General features: G+C 42.2%; 2 protein-coding genes across 5 annotated transcripts in view; one reads left to right on the top strand and one right to left on the bottom strand.

The window, feature by feature from the left end:
- The window catches only part of LOC105023498 (ankyrin repeat and IBR domain-containing protein 1), a 36577-nt gene extending 28657 nt beyond the window's left edge, over positions 1 to 7920 (top strand). For both annotated transcript variants that reach the window (XM_029125839.2, XM_029125840.2), the window contains exons 18-20: positions 3403 to 3526; positions 3924 to 3967; positions 4379 to 7920. In XM_029125839.2, the coding sequence (XP_028981672.1) occupies positions 3403 to 3526; positions 3924 to 3967; positions 4379 to 5251 (1041 nt within the window). In that variant the 3' untranslated portion in view covers positions 5252 to 7920. The remainder of the gene's footprint in view (positions 1 to 3402; positions 3527 to 3923; positions 3968 to 4378) is intronic.
- An 84-nt stretch (positions 7921 to 8004) lies between these two features.
- On the bottom strand, positions 8005 to 13515 carry zgc:110410 (uncharacterized protein LOC553618 homolog). Of its 3 annotated transcripts, XM_010892751.4 has the most exons (11): positions 13248 to 13515; positions 12392 to 12621; positions 11743 to 12057; positions 11373 to 11451; positions 11085 to 11138; positions 10859 to 10949; positions 10651 to 10688; positions 10162 to 10249; positions 8774 to 8863; positions 8588 to 8635; positions 8005 to 8381 (listed from the first exon to the last, which is right to left on the bottom strand). In XM_010892751.4, exons 3-11 carry the CDS (start codon positions 12023 to 12025, stop codon positions 8232 to 8234), a joined length of 921 nt encoding a protein of 306 aa, XP_010891053.1. In that variant the 5' UTR covers positions 12026 to 12057; positions 12392 to 12621; positions 13248 to 13515; the 3' UTR covers positions 8005 to 8231. The 3 variants fall into 3 exon arrangements, 2 of the variants coding, with proteins under 2 accessions (XP_010891053.1, XP_019910492.1); XM_020054933.3 differs by lacking the exon at positions 13248 to 13515 and having other exon boundaries at positions 12392 to 13180; XR_828982.4 differs by lacking the exons at positions 8005 to 8381; positions 8588 to 8635; positions 13248 to 13515 and having other exon boundaries at positions 8781 to 8863; positions 9452 to 10249; positions 12392 to 13205.
- Positions 13516 to 13735: the final 220 nt, after the last annotated feature.

The following is a 13735-nucleotide window of genomic DNA, read 5'->3' as shown; positions in this document are numbered from 1 at the left end:
TAGTCTGCTCTGTGATTTTAATTAGTGGGGGGAGAAAATACCTCATTTCTAGGTTAGCATTTTCTGTTTTAGTTTAAAAGTTCTGAGCCCTAGTCTGTTAGAAGATTCATTCTTATTTTCTTTCATTATGTTTAATGCTTCTCAAACTTGCCTCATTTTCTGTTTTGTTTATCTTTCAATGACATCTTATTCTGCTTTAGAGTGGAAAAAGTGGATATAGTTTAAATAGACAACGCAAATGGTTAGAGATATTTCTCGTCAACTCCTTTTGAATTTTGAAGGATCATTCAGAATTAATTTATGTACAAAATCAACTAGTGCCGCAGAAAATCAATCACTTAGCCAATGAGAAATCAAGGCAGTATGAATTTAGCCGAAGCTCTCTGGAAGGACATGGCTGTCAAATTAACATATACGTTCAATTAGTCAAACCCTGGGCTCAGAGACATTACACGACTGCAGATGGCCATGTAAGTGTCAAAATCCACCCAGAATGAGGGCACTATAAAGGAAATAGTATCCCATTTGGGACGTGCTCCATCCAATAGCAGATAGCCATAAAAGATAATGGCTTTGGCGCTGTTACGAATGGGATTGTGAATTAATCCATTTGTGACAGAACAATTGGCAGATGGAGAGCATTCGTTGTCTGAAATAGAAAGCAACAGCAATACGACAGTGTGATAGTCTGATCAATAAATGATAGGACTTTGATTTGTTTGGCTGTGAGTCTCACAAACTCTTATCATATTTGTTTGGATTCACCCCTTCTCCTCCTTGCTTTTCTCCTCACACTTCTCCTTAAGCTCATCCTCCTCTTTCTCCTCACACTTCTTCTCCTTAAGCTCATCCTCCTCTCCTTTCTCCTCACACTTCTGCTCCTTAAGCTCATCCTCCTCTCCTCTCCTCACACTTCTTCTCCTTAAGCTCATCCTCCTCTCCTTTCTCCTCACACTTCTTCTCCTTAAGCTCATCCTCCTCTCCTTTCTCCTCACACTTCTGCTCCTTAAGCTCATCCTCCTCACCTTTCTCCTCACACTTCTGCTCCTTAAGCTCATCCTCCTCACCTTTCTCCTCACTCTCCTGCTCCTTAAAACCTCATCATCCCCGTCTTTCACCTCAGCCTCCTTATTGCAGAGCTCCTTTTCCACGTCCTCACCCAGTTCTTCCTCACCCGGCTCTTCCTCCTCAGTCTTCCACCTACTTCAGACCTCCTTTTCTCCTTAACATTCAACAGTGATCAGTGTTCTGTTTAAAGTGAGATTCCACAGATTCTCTTTTCTGTGTTTTAGTTGTTGTTAATGAACCTTGCATTCTCCCAGGGATGGATCTAGAATGCCTCTGAAATGCCATCACCTTGCTCTCGTAACTATACTAGCTATCGGCATGATACGCTATTTAATTTTTTTAAACCGTGCGTACAACCTCAGTAGGAGCAATTTAAAAATAGATGACTCCCCTCCAGTTCTAATGATTTGGAGATGTGAAATCTGCAGGCATGAAATCTGATTGGGTGTTTCATCAAACGAAATGAAATGAAAGCTGCCTGTACTCTGCTGTTTCCTTTTTCCTTCACCAACCACAAATCCATGCTAAGACCATTTGACTGCCTTTCTGAATCTACTTATACCACTGTTCAAAAGTTTGGGGTCACATAGAAATGTACTTATTTTCAATTAAAACATACATGAAATTAGTTTGAATGGGAAATATAGCAAAATTATAGGAAAGGATAGAAATAATGTCCTTTTAAACTGTGCTTTTGTCAAACAGTTCTCCATTTCCTGCAATTACAGCCTTGCAGACTTTTGTCATCTAGTTGTCTATTTGTTGAGGTAATCTGAAGACATTTTACCCGATGCTTCTTAAAGCCCCTCCCACAGGTTGGATTGGCCTGATGGGCACTTCTTACGTACCACGTTCAAGCTTCTCCCACACGATCAAGCTTCTCCTTACTACGGTCAAGCTTCTCCTTACTACGGTCAAGCTTCTCCTTACTACGGTCAAGCTTCTCCCACCACAACTCAATCGGGTCGAGATCCGCTGACTGTGCTGGCCACTCCATTATAGACAGAATACCACCTGACTGCTTCTTCTCTAAATAGTTCTTGCATAGTTTGGAGTTGTGCTTTGGGTGATAGTCCTGTTGTAGAAGGAAATTGGCTCCAATCAGTCACCATCCACAGGGTATGGTGTTGCAAAATTGGAATGATAGTCTTCCTTCAAGATCCCTTATACTGTGTACAAATCTCCCACTCTGCCACCACCAAAGCACCCCCAGACCATCACATTGCCTCCACCGTGCTTGACAGATGGTGATTAGAACTCTTTTCATTAGTTCTGCGTCTCACAAATGTTCTTCTTTGTGATCTGAACACCTCTGACTTAGATTTGTCTGTCCGTAACACTTTTTCAAATCTTGCTCTCTCCAGTGTCTCTGTTCTTTTGCCCATCTTATTATTTTCTTTTTATTGGCCAGTCTGAGATGTGATTTTTCTTTGCAACTCTGTCTAGAAGGCCAGCGTCCCAGGGTCGCCTCTTCACTGTTGACATTGAGACTGGTGTTTTGTGGGTACTATTTAATTAAACTGCCACCTGTGGGGCATCTGTTTCTCAAACTAGACACTCTATTTGACAATACTAATTTATTTATCCACTTGCTCAGTTTTGCACTGGGGGCCTTCCACTCTTTGTATTCTTGTTCGAGAAAGTTTGCACTGTTTTGTGAAGGGAGTAGTACACAACATTGTATGAGATCTTCAGTTTCTTGGAAATTTCTCGCATGGAATAGGCATAATTTCTCAGAACAAGAATATACAGTTTCTGGCCACTTTGAGCCTGCAATACAACAGTTTTCAGCTGGGCTAACATTATTGCCAGAGGGTTTTCTAATGATCAATTAGCGTTTTAATATTATAAAGTTAGATTAGCAAACCCAATGAGCCATTAGGACACCGGACTGATGGTTCTATATGTTCCACTCTATGCCAATGTAGATGTTCCATTAGAAATCAGCCGTTTTCAGCTACAATAGTCATTCAAAACAATGTCCACACTGTGTTTCTGATCAATTTGACGTTATTTTAATGTACAAAATCTTTTGAAAAAAGTGACCCAGAATTTGGAACGGTAGTGAATACTAATGGACTTCCACTGCAGCTCACTCCTCTGCATTAACTCAACTATTCCAATAGTAACTAACACATTGTTCACCTGCATTCCATGTGGCCTTCATCCTTATCAAGCCGGCACGGACTGGAACCCATTGCAAAATTACCCTTTTTTGACTGCAGCCAATGGGTGGTGGGATATGAGGCGAGGAGAGCCGGCACAGGGAATTGGGAGTTAGGGGATTATGTCCAATCTGCGCCCTGTGTTCGCTATGTGGCCGTGTCCCTGCAGGAGTATGCAGAGTTCCAGTACCGGAGAAGACATCGCGAACGACAGCAGAGGAGACAGCGAGGAGACCTGTCTAGTCTGCGCAGTAACACCACCGACCCAGATGACCCCGGCGACAGCCCGTTAGGTACAATCAATCAGTAGCGAGTCAATAACTGAGTGATGGATGTGCAGGCGGACGGACGGACGGACATGCTGCTGTAAACTCAAGTCATCACAAAGTTAAACTACCAATCTATAGTACACATTGTATCAGGGCTGCTTCAAATTCCATTTTAAATCCATTCACAATTACCAGGCTGTTCCCCAAACGTGTCCTAGGCTATTCTGAACTGCTGTTATTTGCTTTTGCCCCTGTTTACTAGGTGAACGGACACGTTCCTGGATGAAGTAACAGGAAGGGAATAATAGCTAGCTTTTCTTTTCTTGGAAGGGCCCTGAATATTATGAGCTCCGAGTTTCTCTGTGTGTTTGCAAGATTGCTCTGTTCCACTGTCTGACTTTGAGTGCTTCTGTATTTCCAGACGTACAAGAAATTGAAAATGGTCGAAGACCAGGTCCCTCGGTGGTGAGTATATTTTGTTTTCGATGTTGCCTCAACTTCCTCGGTTTTATTCTTCCTCCCAGCCAAGGTCATCCCTCCTATATGAGCCAGATAATTTGTTCACTTTTAAACAAAAGGTATATGTGTGACTGGATGTACAATGCCATGTTCAGACTGCCTCGATATAAAATGGTTTAATAACATTCTGCCCCCCCTTATTGACAATCTTACAGGCTTTTCCTTGTATCTTGTAATAAAAGCTACTTACAAGACAAAAACAGCCCCAGCAGACAATAATGTTTGTAATTATCGTTGCTGTAAATTATAATGTATTCTCAGCTAAATTACCTGGTGAGGGAAAATATGTTCTCCAAGGTTTCCTTTGCACAAACATGAAATTAATCTCTCCTCGTTCCCTGCCTGGTTTTCTCACAGAGCATGGGCTTGTTGGATGAAGATGATCCGAACATCCTCTTGGCTATCCAGTTGTCACTACAAGACTCCGGGCCGGCGATGGGCGAGGACACAGAGTTCCTGGCCAACGAGGCTTCCCTTGGGGCCATCGGTACCTCCCTCCCCTCCCGACTGGACGTGGGCCCCCAGAGTGTAGAGTTGGGGCCGCGGGGGGCCCTGAGCAGCTCTGAGCTGGTGGAGCCGGGGACTTACAGTGGTCAGAGCCACTGCGGCGCTCCAGGGTCCCAGGGCCCCCGTCACCTCCACCGGCAGTGCTACAACCACGACAACCTCCGCTCCTTCGGGGAGGCCCCTGCAGGCGGCGCTCAGTTCTCCCCCGACGGCACGGAACCCGCCTCCGTGTGTCCGGAACCCGTGAGCCCTAATGCCAATCTGCTGGGCAACATCATGGCCTGGTTTCACGACATGAACCCCCAGGGCTTCGCACTCGCCCCCTCCTCCAACACCACCTCCTCGGATACGGACCTTGACGCCGACGCGGTTGACCGGACGGCAGCTGGGGAGGCGCAGACCCCAGTTGCCCCCCCACAGCCCCATGCAGAACCTCGGGATATTGGGGGCGAGGAGGGGGGTGGTGGGCCCCTGAATCCCCCGGGCGTGGAGGCTCAGGAGAGGCCGAACCAGCTGGACCTTGTTGTGGGACTGGAGGCTGGGACCCCGCCTTACATGTTGACCGCCTCAGAGTTGGGCAGCAGGCAGGGGGAGGGCCTGTGTGGCTTTAACAGTGGGAGTCGTACCGTTCACGTGGACACACCCATGTGTGACTCTGTGACCTCTGACCTGTTACCCAGCTCCAGCTCCTCGGAGTGGGAGGAGCAAATACACCTGGTCTGATCGGTGGAAACATCTGAGTGGCTGGAGCAAGTCCTCCAGCTATTGCTCTGATTGGAGTCTGATCGACTCTTTTTGGAAGGTGCATCTTATTGAAGGAGAAGACCTCCCCTAATGCGAAGGAATACGGACACCTTGTGGAGGATAGAACCACTTTGATGTGCGTGGTAAAACCAGAGCAGAGTGAGGTAGGTAGAGACAGAAGCGGACATTAGCAGATAACCAGTGACCGTGTTGAGGGCAGTAGACCTCACGTCATGTCATGAGTGGAGTGTGTTTAATTTTTCCAGTGTTTAAAGATGTACATCGTACACTTGAAAACTGAGGTGCCGCGTATTAGCGTGTGATGTTCCTGGGTCAACGTATATGGATAGTTCAACAGAGGCACGGGGTTGATGGTTTCATTCCTACAAATCTAGCACTATTTCATAGTGACCGCAGAGGTTTGAATGGGTGTTGGTATTCTGAACAAGGATATTTGTTTATACAATTCTGACAAGTTGCTTCTCAGATCTGGTCTAGATTAGAGTGTGAGGTGTTACAAAACATAGTGCATTATTACAGGTTATACATTTGCAGGACTTTTAGATTTTTTTTTGGGGGGGGGGGTGGGGGTTTGGATCCTGTTTTTTGATATTGATAATATACTTTTCCACTGGAGTAACAGCCTACTGTATTGTCAGGATTGGGTTCTAAGCGAAATGTAATCAGCTGTACCTGGAGAACAGTGCCGTTCTGTGCCGTGTGTTGTCATTTTGTTATGGTCCCTGTCTAACAATGTACAGTCTGATGAAAAGAACCTGTGCTCAGTCTGATCCATATCTGCCTAATGTGTTGGTAAGTTGATAGGTGCCAAATGCTGGCTAGCAAAAGCACAGTTTGTTATCACTAAGTGGACTCCAAGTGAACTGTGCCTGCTTGTTTAGATCTGTCGGAGCTAAGACGATTTTAGCCTGCGAATCTATGAAACCGCCTCTAACAGATTATTTTTGATAGATTCTATTTCCACATAAAGGATTCAATAGCGAAGAGAGACAAATTGCAATCAAATTTTGTGACTTATTGTACATACCTAATCACTAATAATAATGTCACTGGTAATAAAAAAAAAAACCAGCGTAACGTTTTCTAGGGGAACTGCTGTGGGGTAGTTTTCCTGTGTACTGAGCCTATTGTCCTGTCTTCTTCTGGACTAAAACACACTTTCAGTGGAGGCTGGTTTTTCTTTGACCTTGTTTTTTTAGTCCTGGGCCTGAATTCACAAATCACCTCAGTGCTGATCTGGGTCCAGTTTGGTATTTTTTCAATCGCAGTGAATTAGCAAGGGGGATTTGTAGATCAGTGGTCCTACTCCAATGCTTTGTGAATACAGCCCCAGAGATGATCAGTGTCCAGGAAGCCTGCCCATAAACCTATAAACTATAAAGTTTAAGCCTTGATGGGACTCAGCAACTACAGTAGAGGGATGCTGTGGGTCTAGGGTTGCAGAACTCCACTAACCTTCTCAGAATTCTCTGGTTCACCAGGAATATGCAGGAAATCCAGTATCCTCCAATTGGGATTTCCGTGAAGCCTGAGAAATTTGCAACCGAAGTGAGTCTTAGAAACGGTTCTCTACGCAATTCATTACAGTGCCTTTGTGTATCTTATAATTGCCACATTTTCCTGAGTGCTTACAGTAAATGTGTATCTACAAACTACGAAAACACATTATAGTAACTCCACTCATAGAACTAACACACGTCCGATCTTGATACTTTTTAAATACATTTTTAAATACTCTTGTAGCCTCCCTTTAGCGTGTTTCTGGAGCATTTATTTTTAAATAACGCAATTGTTAAGTATAACACTGATTTTACATGATTATGTATTTTTGTGGTTCACAGTTTGTAATTGTTCCACATCTCATTTCCAAAACATGGAAACTGTTGTACTTTTGTTTTTGTTGCTGGTGCAGGTTTGAGGTTGAAGTTGGTTGTTCAGAAGCATCTATGGTGCAATAAGTAAAGTACAGGTTCATGACGTGTTCACCTTGGAAAGACATATGTAGAGTGTTCTGGAACAGGAAACAAAAAAATGCACAACACAATATTTAAAAGCTGAGATATTTATTTGAAAATTTAAAGTTTTATGATTGAAAACTGACCAATATATGCTAAATAACTCATTTGAAGAAAACAAAAAGGATTGATTTATTGTCGATGAACTATATGTATAATATTGATATTTCAAAGTGTCACTTCTGGAAATCTTTATCCAAGCCGGTGTGATTGTATTGAAGGTAAACTACTAAAACAACAGCAAAATAAACGTATCGCGTTTGAATGTCTTGCAGACGTTAAGCTGTGAGTGCCGTTTGTGGAGCTATTGTGAATTTGTGGGACGTTATTGTTGACTGGTTGAATTGGTGAGTCCCTTGTGTAACACTATGCTCTGCTTGAAATAGGTGAAACAGAAAATTGTTTAAATTTACGTTTTCTGGCATTTCGTTTAAAATGCTAAGGCAAATTTACTTAAAATTGGCAAACCATTTTTGTAACCCTTGTTTTGTAAAGCAACTAATCTTTGGAATGCTAATTGCACTTTCATAGTCCATACTTGATACATTCCCTCTTTATATGAAAACATAGTGTTGACTGATGCGTGGCCAATAAACTTTGAGTTGAGTTTTACCACTGAGTTTGTCTTTATTGCAAATCTATCCTCATCATTGCATTCAATTGTTTTACAAAATCATAATTTTTTTTCCAAATCTATCACAACCAGTGTTTTACTACAGAGCGGTGGTGTTAATATAACATTTATTAAAAACACATTTATTTTAGACCCGATACTGGATAAGCGGATGAAGATGAGATGAGACAAATGTATTTTTGATCGATACATAGATTTAGACACTGTGAGGCCTATTTGAAAATCGTGGGGGGTTTTTTGCCCGGCAATTTCTATGGGGTTGGTCATGTTGCCGTAGCGCAACTATGGTTTAGTTGCGGAGTCCGAAGAGAATGAGCAGCAAAGTGTAAACAGAGATCACATCCAGATAGAGATTAAGAGTGGCAAAGATGTACTCCTCCGATGAGATGGCATATTTGTGTTTCCCATTCAGAATTAGCTGGGTGTCAGTAACCAGGTACTAGAAGCAGACAGACATGGTTATATTCTGTTAGATTGATGTTACCACCTGGGTCTTTGAGCTGTGTCTGCATGCTTGAAGCCATTTGGATTGCATCCATTTTTACATAAAGATTCAACATATGGATCTTTTGGGGAGAAGTCTAAAGCTGGGAAACAGGATAATGATTACAACATGAAAACAACTGAAGGAAGGATTTTACTTACTATAGAAAATGAAAATGCCCCCGCACAAGCCAACATACTCTCAAGGTACTGCAGAAAAAGAAAACAGGAAATAAAACAGTTGGTACTGGGGTGGGGGTGGGGGTCTGCAAACTGTTTAACATACCACAGCAAATATTGTGGGAAATGATGTGTGGACGTACACATAATCCTGATTACTGCCCTTACCTGGTTTGGCATGATGGCGTACAGCAATCCATACGATATGGCAACCCAAAGAAACACCCAAAGGATTGTGTTGCACTTGGTGAAGTCCCACTACAACACAGTCAATGAAGATGGCAGGCTAGGGTTAGATGTTCAGTACCATAGAGATAGTACTAGATAACATACTGTACTATAGTATTAGATAATGTACAATAATAGTAATACTGTAATGCACTGTGGTATTAGTAGATACTATTTTGTACCAAAGTACTTGTTCTTCATACTGTAAAGTACTGTAGTGGTAGCACTAGATACTGTACCATAATGGTAATGAGATAATATACTGCACAATAGTGTTAGATACTGTACTATAATGGTAATGATAGATAATATACTGCACTTTAGTATTAGATACTGTACCATAATAGTACATTCTACATTCTGTAATGTACTGTAGTGGTGTAAGAACCAAATTACGAATTTGTTGATTAATTATTAGTTAAAATCAGTTAGGAATTGGTAATGAGTATTTCATTATAATTTATAAGGTTTATGTTAGTTAAAATCCATAATTTAGTAATGTATAAATTATAAGATTTTTGGATTACCGAATATACAAATACTCAGGGGTAGCAATAGATACTGTGCAATAGTGGTAGTACTAATTAATGTACTGTTCTATAGTATTAGATATTGTACCATAATATTGGCTGATATGAGGACGTATACCTCAGGTCTCATCTCATCTTCATCCGCTTATCCAGTATCAGGTCGCGGGGACAGTAGCTCCAGCAGATGTATACCGCAGGTATCACATCATATTACTTTTTACTGCTCCACTTGCGTTGGTAGTCATACCACATTGCTTAATTATATTACCTCTTTTATAACAATCCAGTGAGACCATGCATCATCAGGGAAATAAAAGCTGAACACTCATTAAACCCAATTGTCTAATCATTTTATATCCGTGGTGGGCCAACCCAACAAGATATGTGATGACAAACCACACTTAGAAACAGGTCTTGTGATGGGTAGATCCTTTTACAGCATGGGCAGCCATTGACCCCTATCTTCATTTTGTAGTAATTATATAGATGGGACCCACAATGGCAATTGGGAATTCCAGTCAGGTCAGTTAGAGGTGTTGACCAATGACTTAAACTGAACTAACATTCCACGACAGCAGTTGGAAGTAGACAACCTAGCTTGTTTTTAGAAACGTTTGGCCAATTTTCAGTGTATGAAGGTGTTGGGCACTGTTTTCTTTGATGTATTATCAGCACACAAAAACATGGAAGTACAGAAGGAAAACCACTACTTAACGAGCCTACCGATGCCTTTATAGGACATGGCAATTTCGAGGATTCAGTGTGAGCTATCTGTCTATATGTATAGAGACGACTTACTCTGGACTGCAAGGAGAACAAACTCAGGGCCAAGCAGACCAGTGCTGTGGCACCAACTGCCCACATCACTGCTTCTACTTCGAAGTACCTGCGGCATAAACCACAAAAACACAGCTTTCAAATGTTACACACTGCTGGGGACATTTTCAAAATTGCCAGGTTTTCCGGAAACCCTGGTTTCACGATTCCCAGAGAAAACTGGAAAAATAAATAAGGGAATCTGGAATGTTCCAAACATGATTTTCAGGAAAAACTTTGGTTGCCCCAGCAATAGTAATAGCCCACTGAGCATTTTTTATTTTTTAAAGATTCTATTCAATGTCTTTTCAACGTACTTTGCTCAGTGGGATGGTTTTATACAGTACCAAAGTTCTAGTGATGTAATTTAACTGTTAAGAGTGACTGAGTAAATACCGCAATGCAGGTTTTATTACAGTTCATTTAGTACAGAGAAAAACATTACCAAGGTAAATCCAAAAACATACTCACGCAGACACTGAGCCAAGCAGGACTCCTTCTGCAAGGGTCTAACACAGAAACACAGTCAGATTATACCTACAGCATGTTCTAATTGATTCATGCCTTTTATTTTAATAAATAGTATTTTCTCTGGCTTTTCATGCTTTACTTGACTGGAAAATTGGTAAACAAAGAGACGAACGTTAGGCCACATCTATGCCTTTTAATAGCTACTTACAAACAATCCCAAGGCTAGGAAATTATGTGGGACCTGCCGGCGTAAATGTCCACTGCAAGACAAGGCTATGGAAAGGACAAGCACCACTCCCCTGATTGAGAAAACATATCTTACAAAACCTTTATACCTGTTATGTAAATTATTGTAGTTTGATGGTTACATTTTCCAACAATAAAATCTACTCGGTGCAGTTTGATTTTGTATGAGTCAATAAAATATCACTTACATCATGGTGTATGGCAACCAATACGTTCTGCGAGACCATTCCCTCAGAGTCTCCCTAAGAACAAGACAGACATTCTGTTTTTAAAGTTCTTGTGGGTACTTAATGAAGCAGTAGTATTGTGGGTTTAAAACATATGAACAACACAGCATCTAACTGGAATCAACAGCCACTGCCTTTAACATTTTAAACTGTTGCACAACTACACAAGGCTTGGCAGGTCGAACACCGTGTTGAAATGTCACAGGGTTGAAGTTGTTTGAGAGAGGTTTCTAAAAGTCACTGCCTCACCAATACAGAAAGGCACACATGATCCCAATGGTGATTAGGAGCTGAATCATCAGGGTTAGGTACACCTTCTTTATAAAGCCTGGGGAGCAAATCAAAAGACGTTTACCACATGCCCACTAGTATGTCCAGGCAATCAGACAAAGTTTACGGGACCACCAAAACACTAGTGCCGGCTATGTGTATGAAGTGTATATCAGAGTGGTACTTCAAGGATCTTACTGTGATGTTGAACTGAGAACCTAAAAGTGAAACTGAATAAACACTGATGCACAAGGGTCCAGATTATCCCGAAACAGGCTGGGCCCTCGTCGTAAAAATGGTGCAACGCATAATGAACAGTGTCCCGGTTTGGTCCCGGTTATTGCCTAACCTCTTCGTATGGCCTTGTCGTCAAAACAGTTTGCGTCTTCCATGCCACAAGAATACCAGGGTGGTGGTGGGGGCTGGTCCTCGGAGGAACCCTGGTCGTTGTTACCGTACTGACCCGCGGGGCAGACCACGGCTATGTTGCCAGGGCCAATGCCCACACTATCCTGGGGATGGCCAAAGGTGTTCTGACCATAGTTGTCTTGACCACCGGCGTTCTTTTGCCCGTAGTCCGGATAAGAGTATGGTGGCGGCTGGGCCTCAGCGGTGCTTTTGGATTGATCCATTTTACCTTCCTGAAGGTGTCACCTGGAGGGTTCTGAACATTCAGAACATTTAGATTGTTTTACTCCCTGATGCTCCCTGGGCCGGTAAATATATCCGTCCTTTTGAATCGTCATTGAATTGTACACTAAGCTCTGCTACATGTAGTGAAAACACGAAACATATACATATAAAAGCATATAAAATTTTCGAAACTACACATTTTTAAATCAAACAGGCAAAATCCCATTTTAGGAAGGCACAGCCTTTTGCCTTTGTGGAATAACACACAGCAGTTGGCCACACATTATACATTGTTAGAGCAAACATTTAATGGCGTAATTTATCCTTTAAGAATGTACATTCTAATGTTCCTCCATTATGCTCACCTACAATACTGGGCTTCCAACCACCTCTCTTGTAATCTTCTTCCTGTAATGATTCCCGTGCGCCCGAAGTCTACCTTTAAACATTTGGGTCGCTTCCCAAATGAAGTCCTTTGGCCTTTTTTGCACTGCTATTGTCTAGATTAGTGCCCTATGTAGGGCATGTGGTGCCACTTAGGACACACCCTGGTTCCCACAGGCACAGGACCTTGCCGTCTCGGTGTCCAACAGTCCTTAGTGTTAAGTAAGATAAAATAAATCAAACAAGATCTTCTCAAGGCATAAATTCCTTTTCTGTGCCAGGTTCCCTGGCAAGACACAAGCTTTAGATTTTAGGTTTAAGACTGCACACAGTCGTACTTCAGGCTTGTCACGACTAAATTCTGTCAATTCCAGGGTTTGTCTCAAATTTAAGGGGAGGGATCACCTATCGACACAGTGAACAGTATGGCGTACAGTGTTTCTTCACCCATGAGATCAGCTCTGAAACAAAGCTGACATTCAATGATCTGGTGCGATTGTTGGAAAGACCAGTTTATGAAGAGAAATAGCAGAATTGGGCTGACTGAGTCCTGAGACCTAAGCACCACAGAAAACCTCTAGATGGCATTCCTGCTTCTTCGGCTAGTTAGGATGGATTGCATGCATATGAAATTCCTTGGCTTTCCAGAAATCCATATTGGAGGATTCTGGACTTCCTGCAAACCAGGATTTTGGGCATACCTCCTGGTACTAAATGAGTATATGTTAGTGTAATCAATAATGGTAATTAATCAGATTGAAAGGTTTAATAGAGTTGGCATAATAAATCCTTTGAGCCTATTGATCGTAATGTACCTGTACTGCTGGATGGACTTACCTATGCCACAGGGCTTCTTTTATTGATTCCCGGCAGTCTGAAGTCTAATGTGTTGATTCCCAGCAGTCGGGTAATGTGTTGGGAAACACTGTCATCATGGCCTCTCCTCTAAAAGCGTCACTCTGTGATATAGTCAGCACCTCACCACACCCACTAAACTCTGTACATTTACCACAATGTCCAGTTAAGAATTATCAGAACATCTTATGGAAATGTAGCACACTTTCATAATTGATATGGAAATAGATGAACATTATCACGGTTCAGAGCAAAGAAACTGAGATTTGAAAACCAAAACATGTCTCTGTGCGATCGTTGGGTCGCCTGCACATTTATCACTTTCTAAGTCACCCGGACAACTTCACTGAGTATCACTTTCTACGTCACCCAGACAACTTCACTGAGTATCACTTCCTACGTCACCCAGACAACTTCACTGAGTATCACTTCCTACGTCACCCAGACAACTTCACAGAGTATCACTTCCT

This window comes from Esox lucius, chromosome 16 (assembly GCF_011004845.1).
Source record: "Esox lucius isolate fEsoLuc1 chromosome 16, fEsoLuc1.pri, whole genome shotgun sequence".
Taxonomy (NCBI): domain Eukaryota; kingdom Metazoa; phylum Chordata; class Actinopteri; order Esociformes; family Esocidae; genus Esox; species Esox lucius.
This window is presented reverse-complemented; position numbering and strand designations above follow the sequence as displayed.

Coding starts and splice junctions, on each gene's coding strand:
- zgc:110410 (XM_010892751.4), bottom strand. CDS start 12,025: ATGGATCAATCCAAAAGCACCGCTGAGGCCCAGCCGCCACCATACTCT. Junction 11,452..11,742: donor CGACAAGGCCATACGAAGAG/GTTAGGCAATAA, acceptor TTTGCTCCCCAG/GCTTTATAAAGAAGGTGTAC. Junction 10,689..10,858: donor TCCTAGCCTTGGGATTGTTT/GTAAGTAGCTAT, acceptor TTTCTGTGTTAG/ACCCTTGCAGAAGGAGTCCT.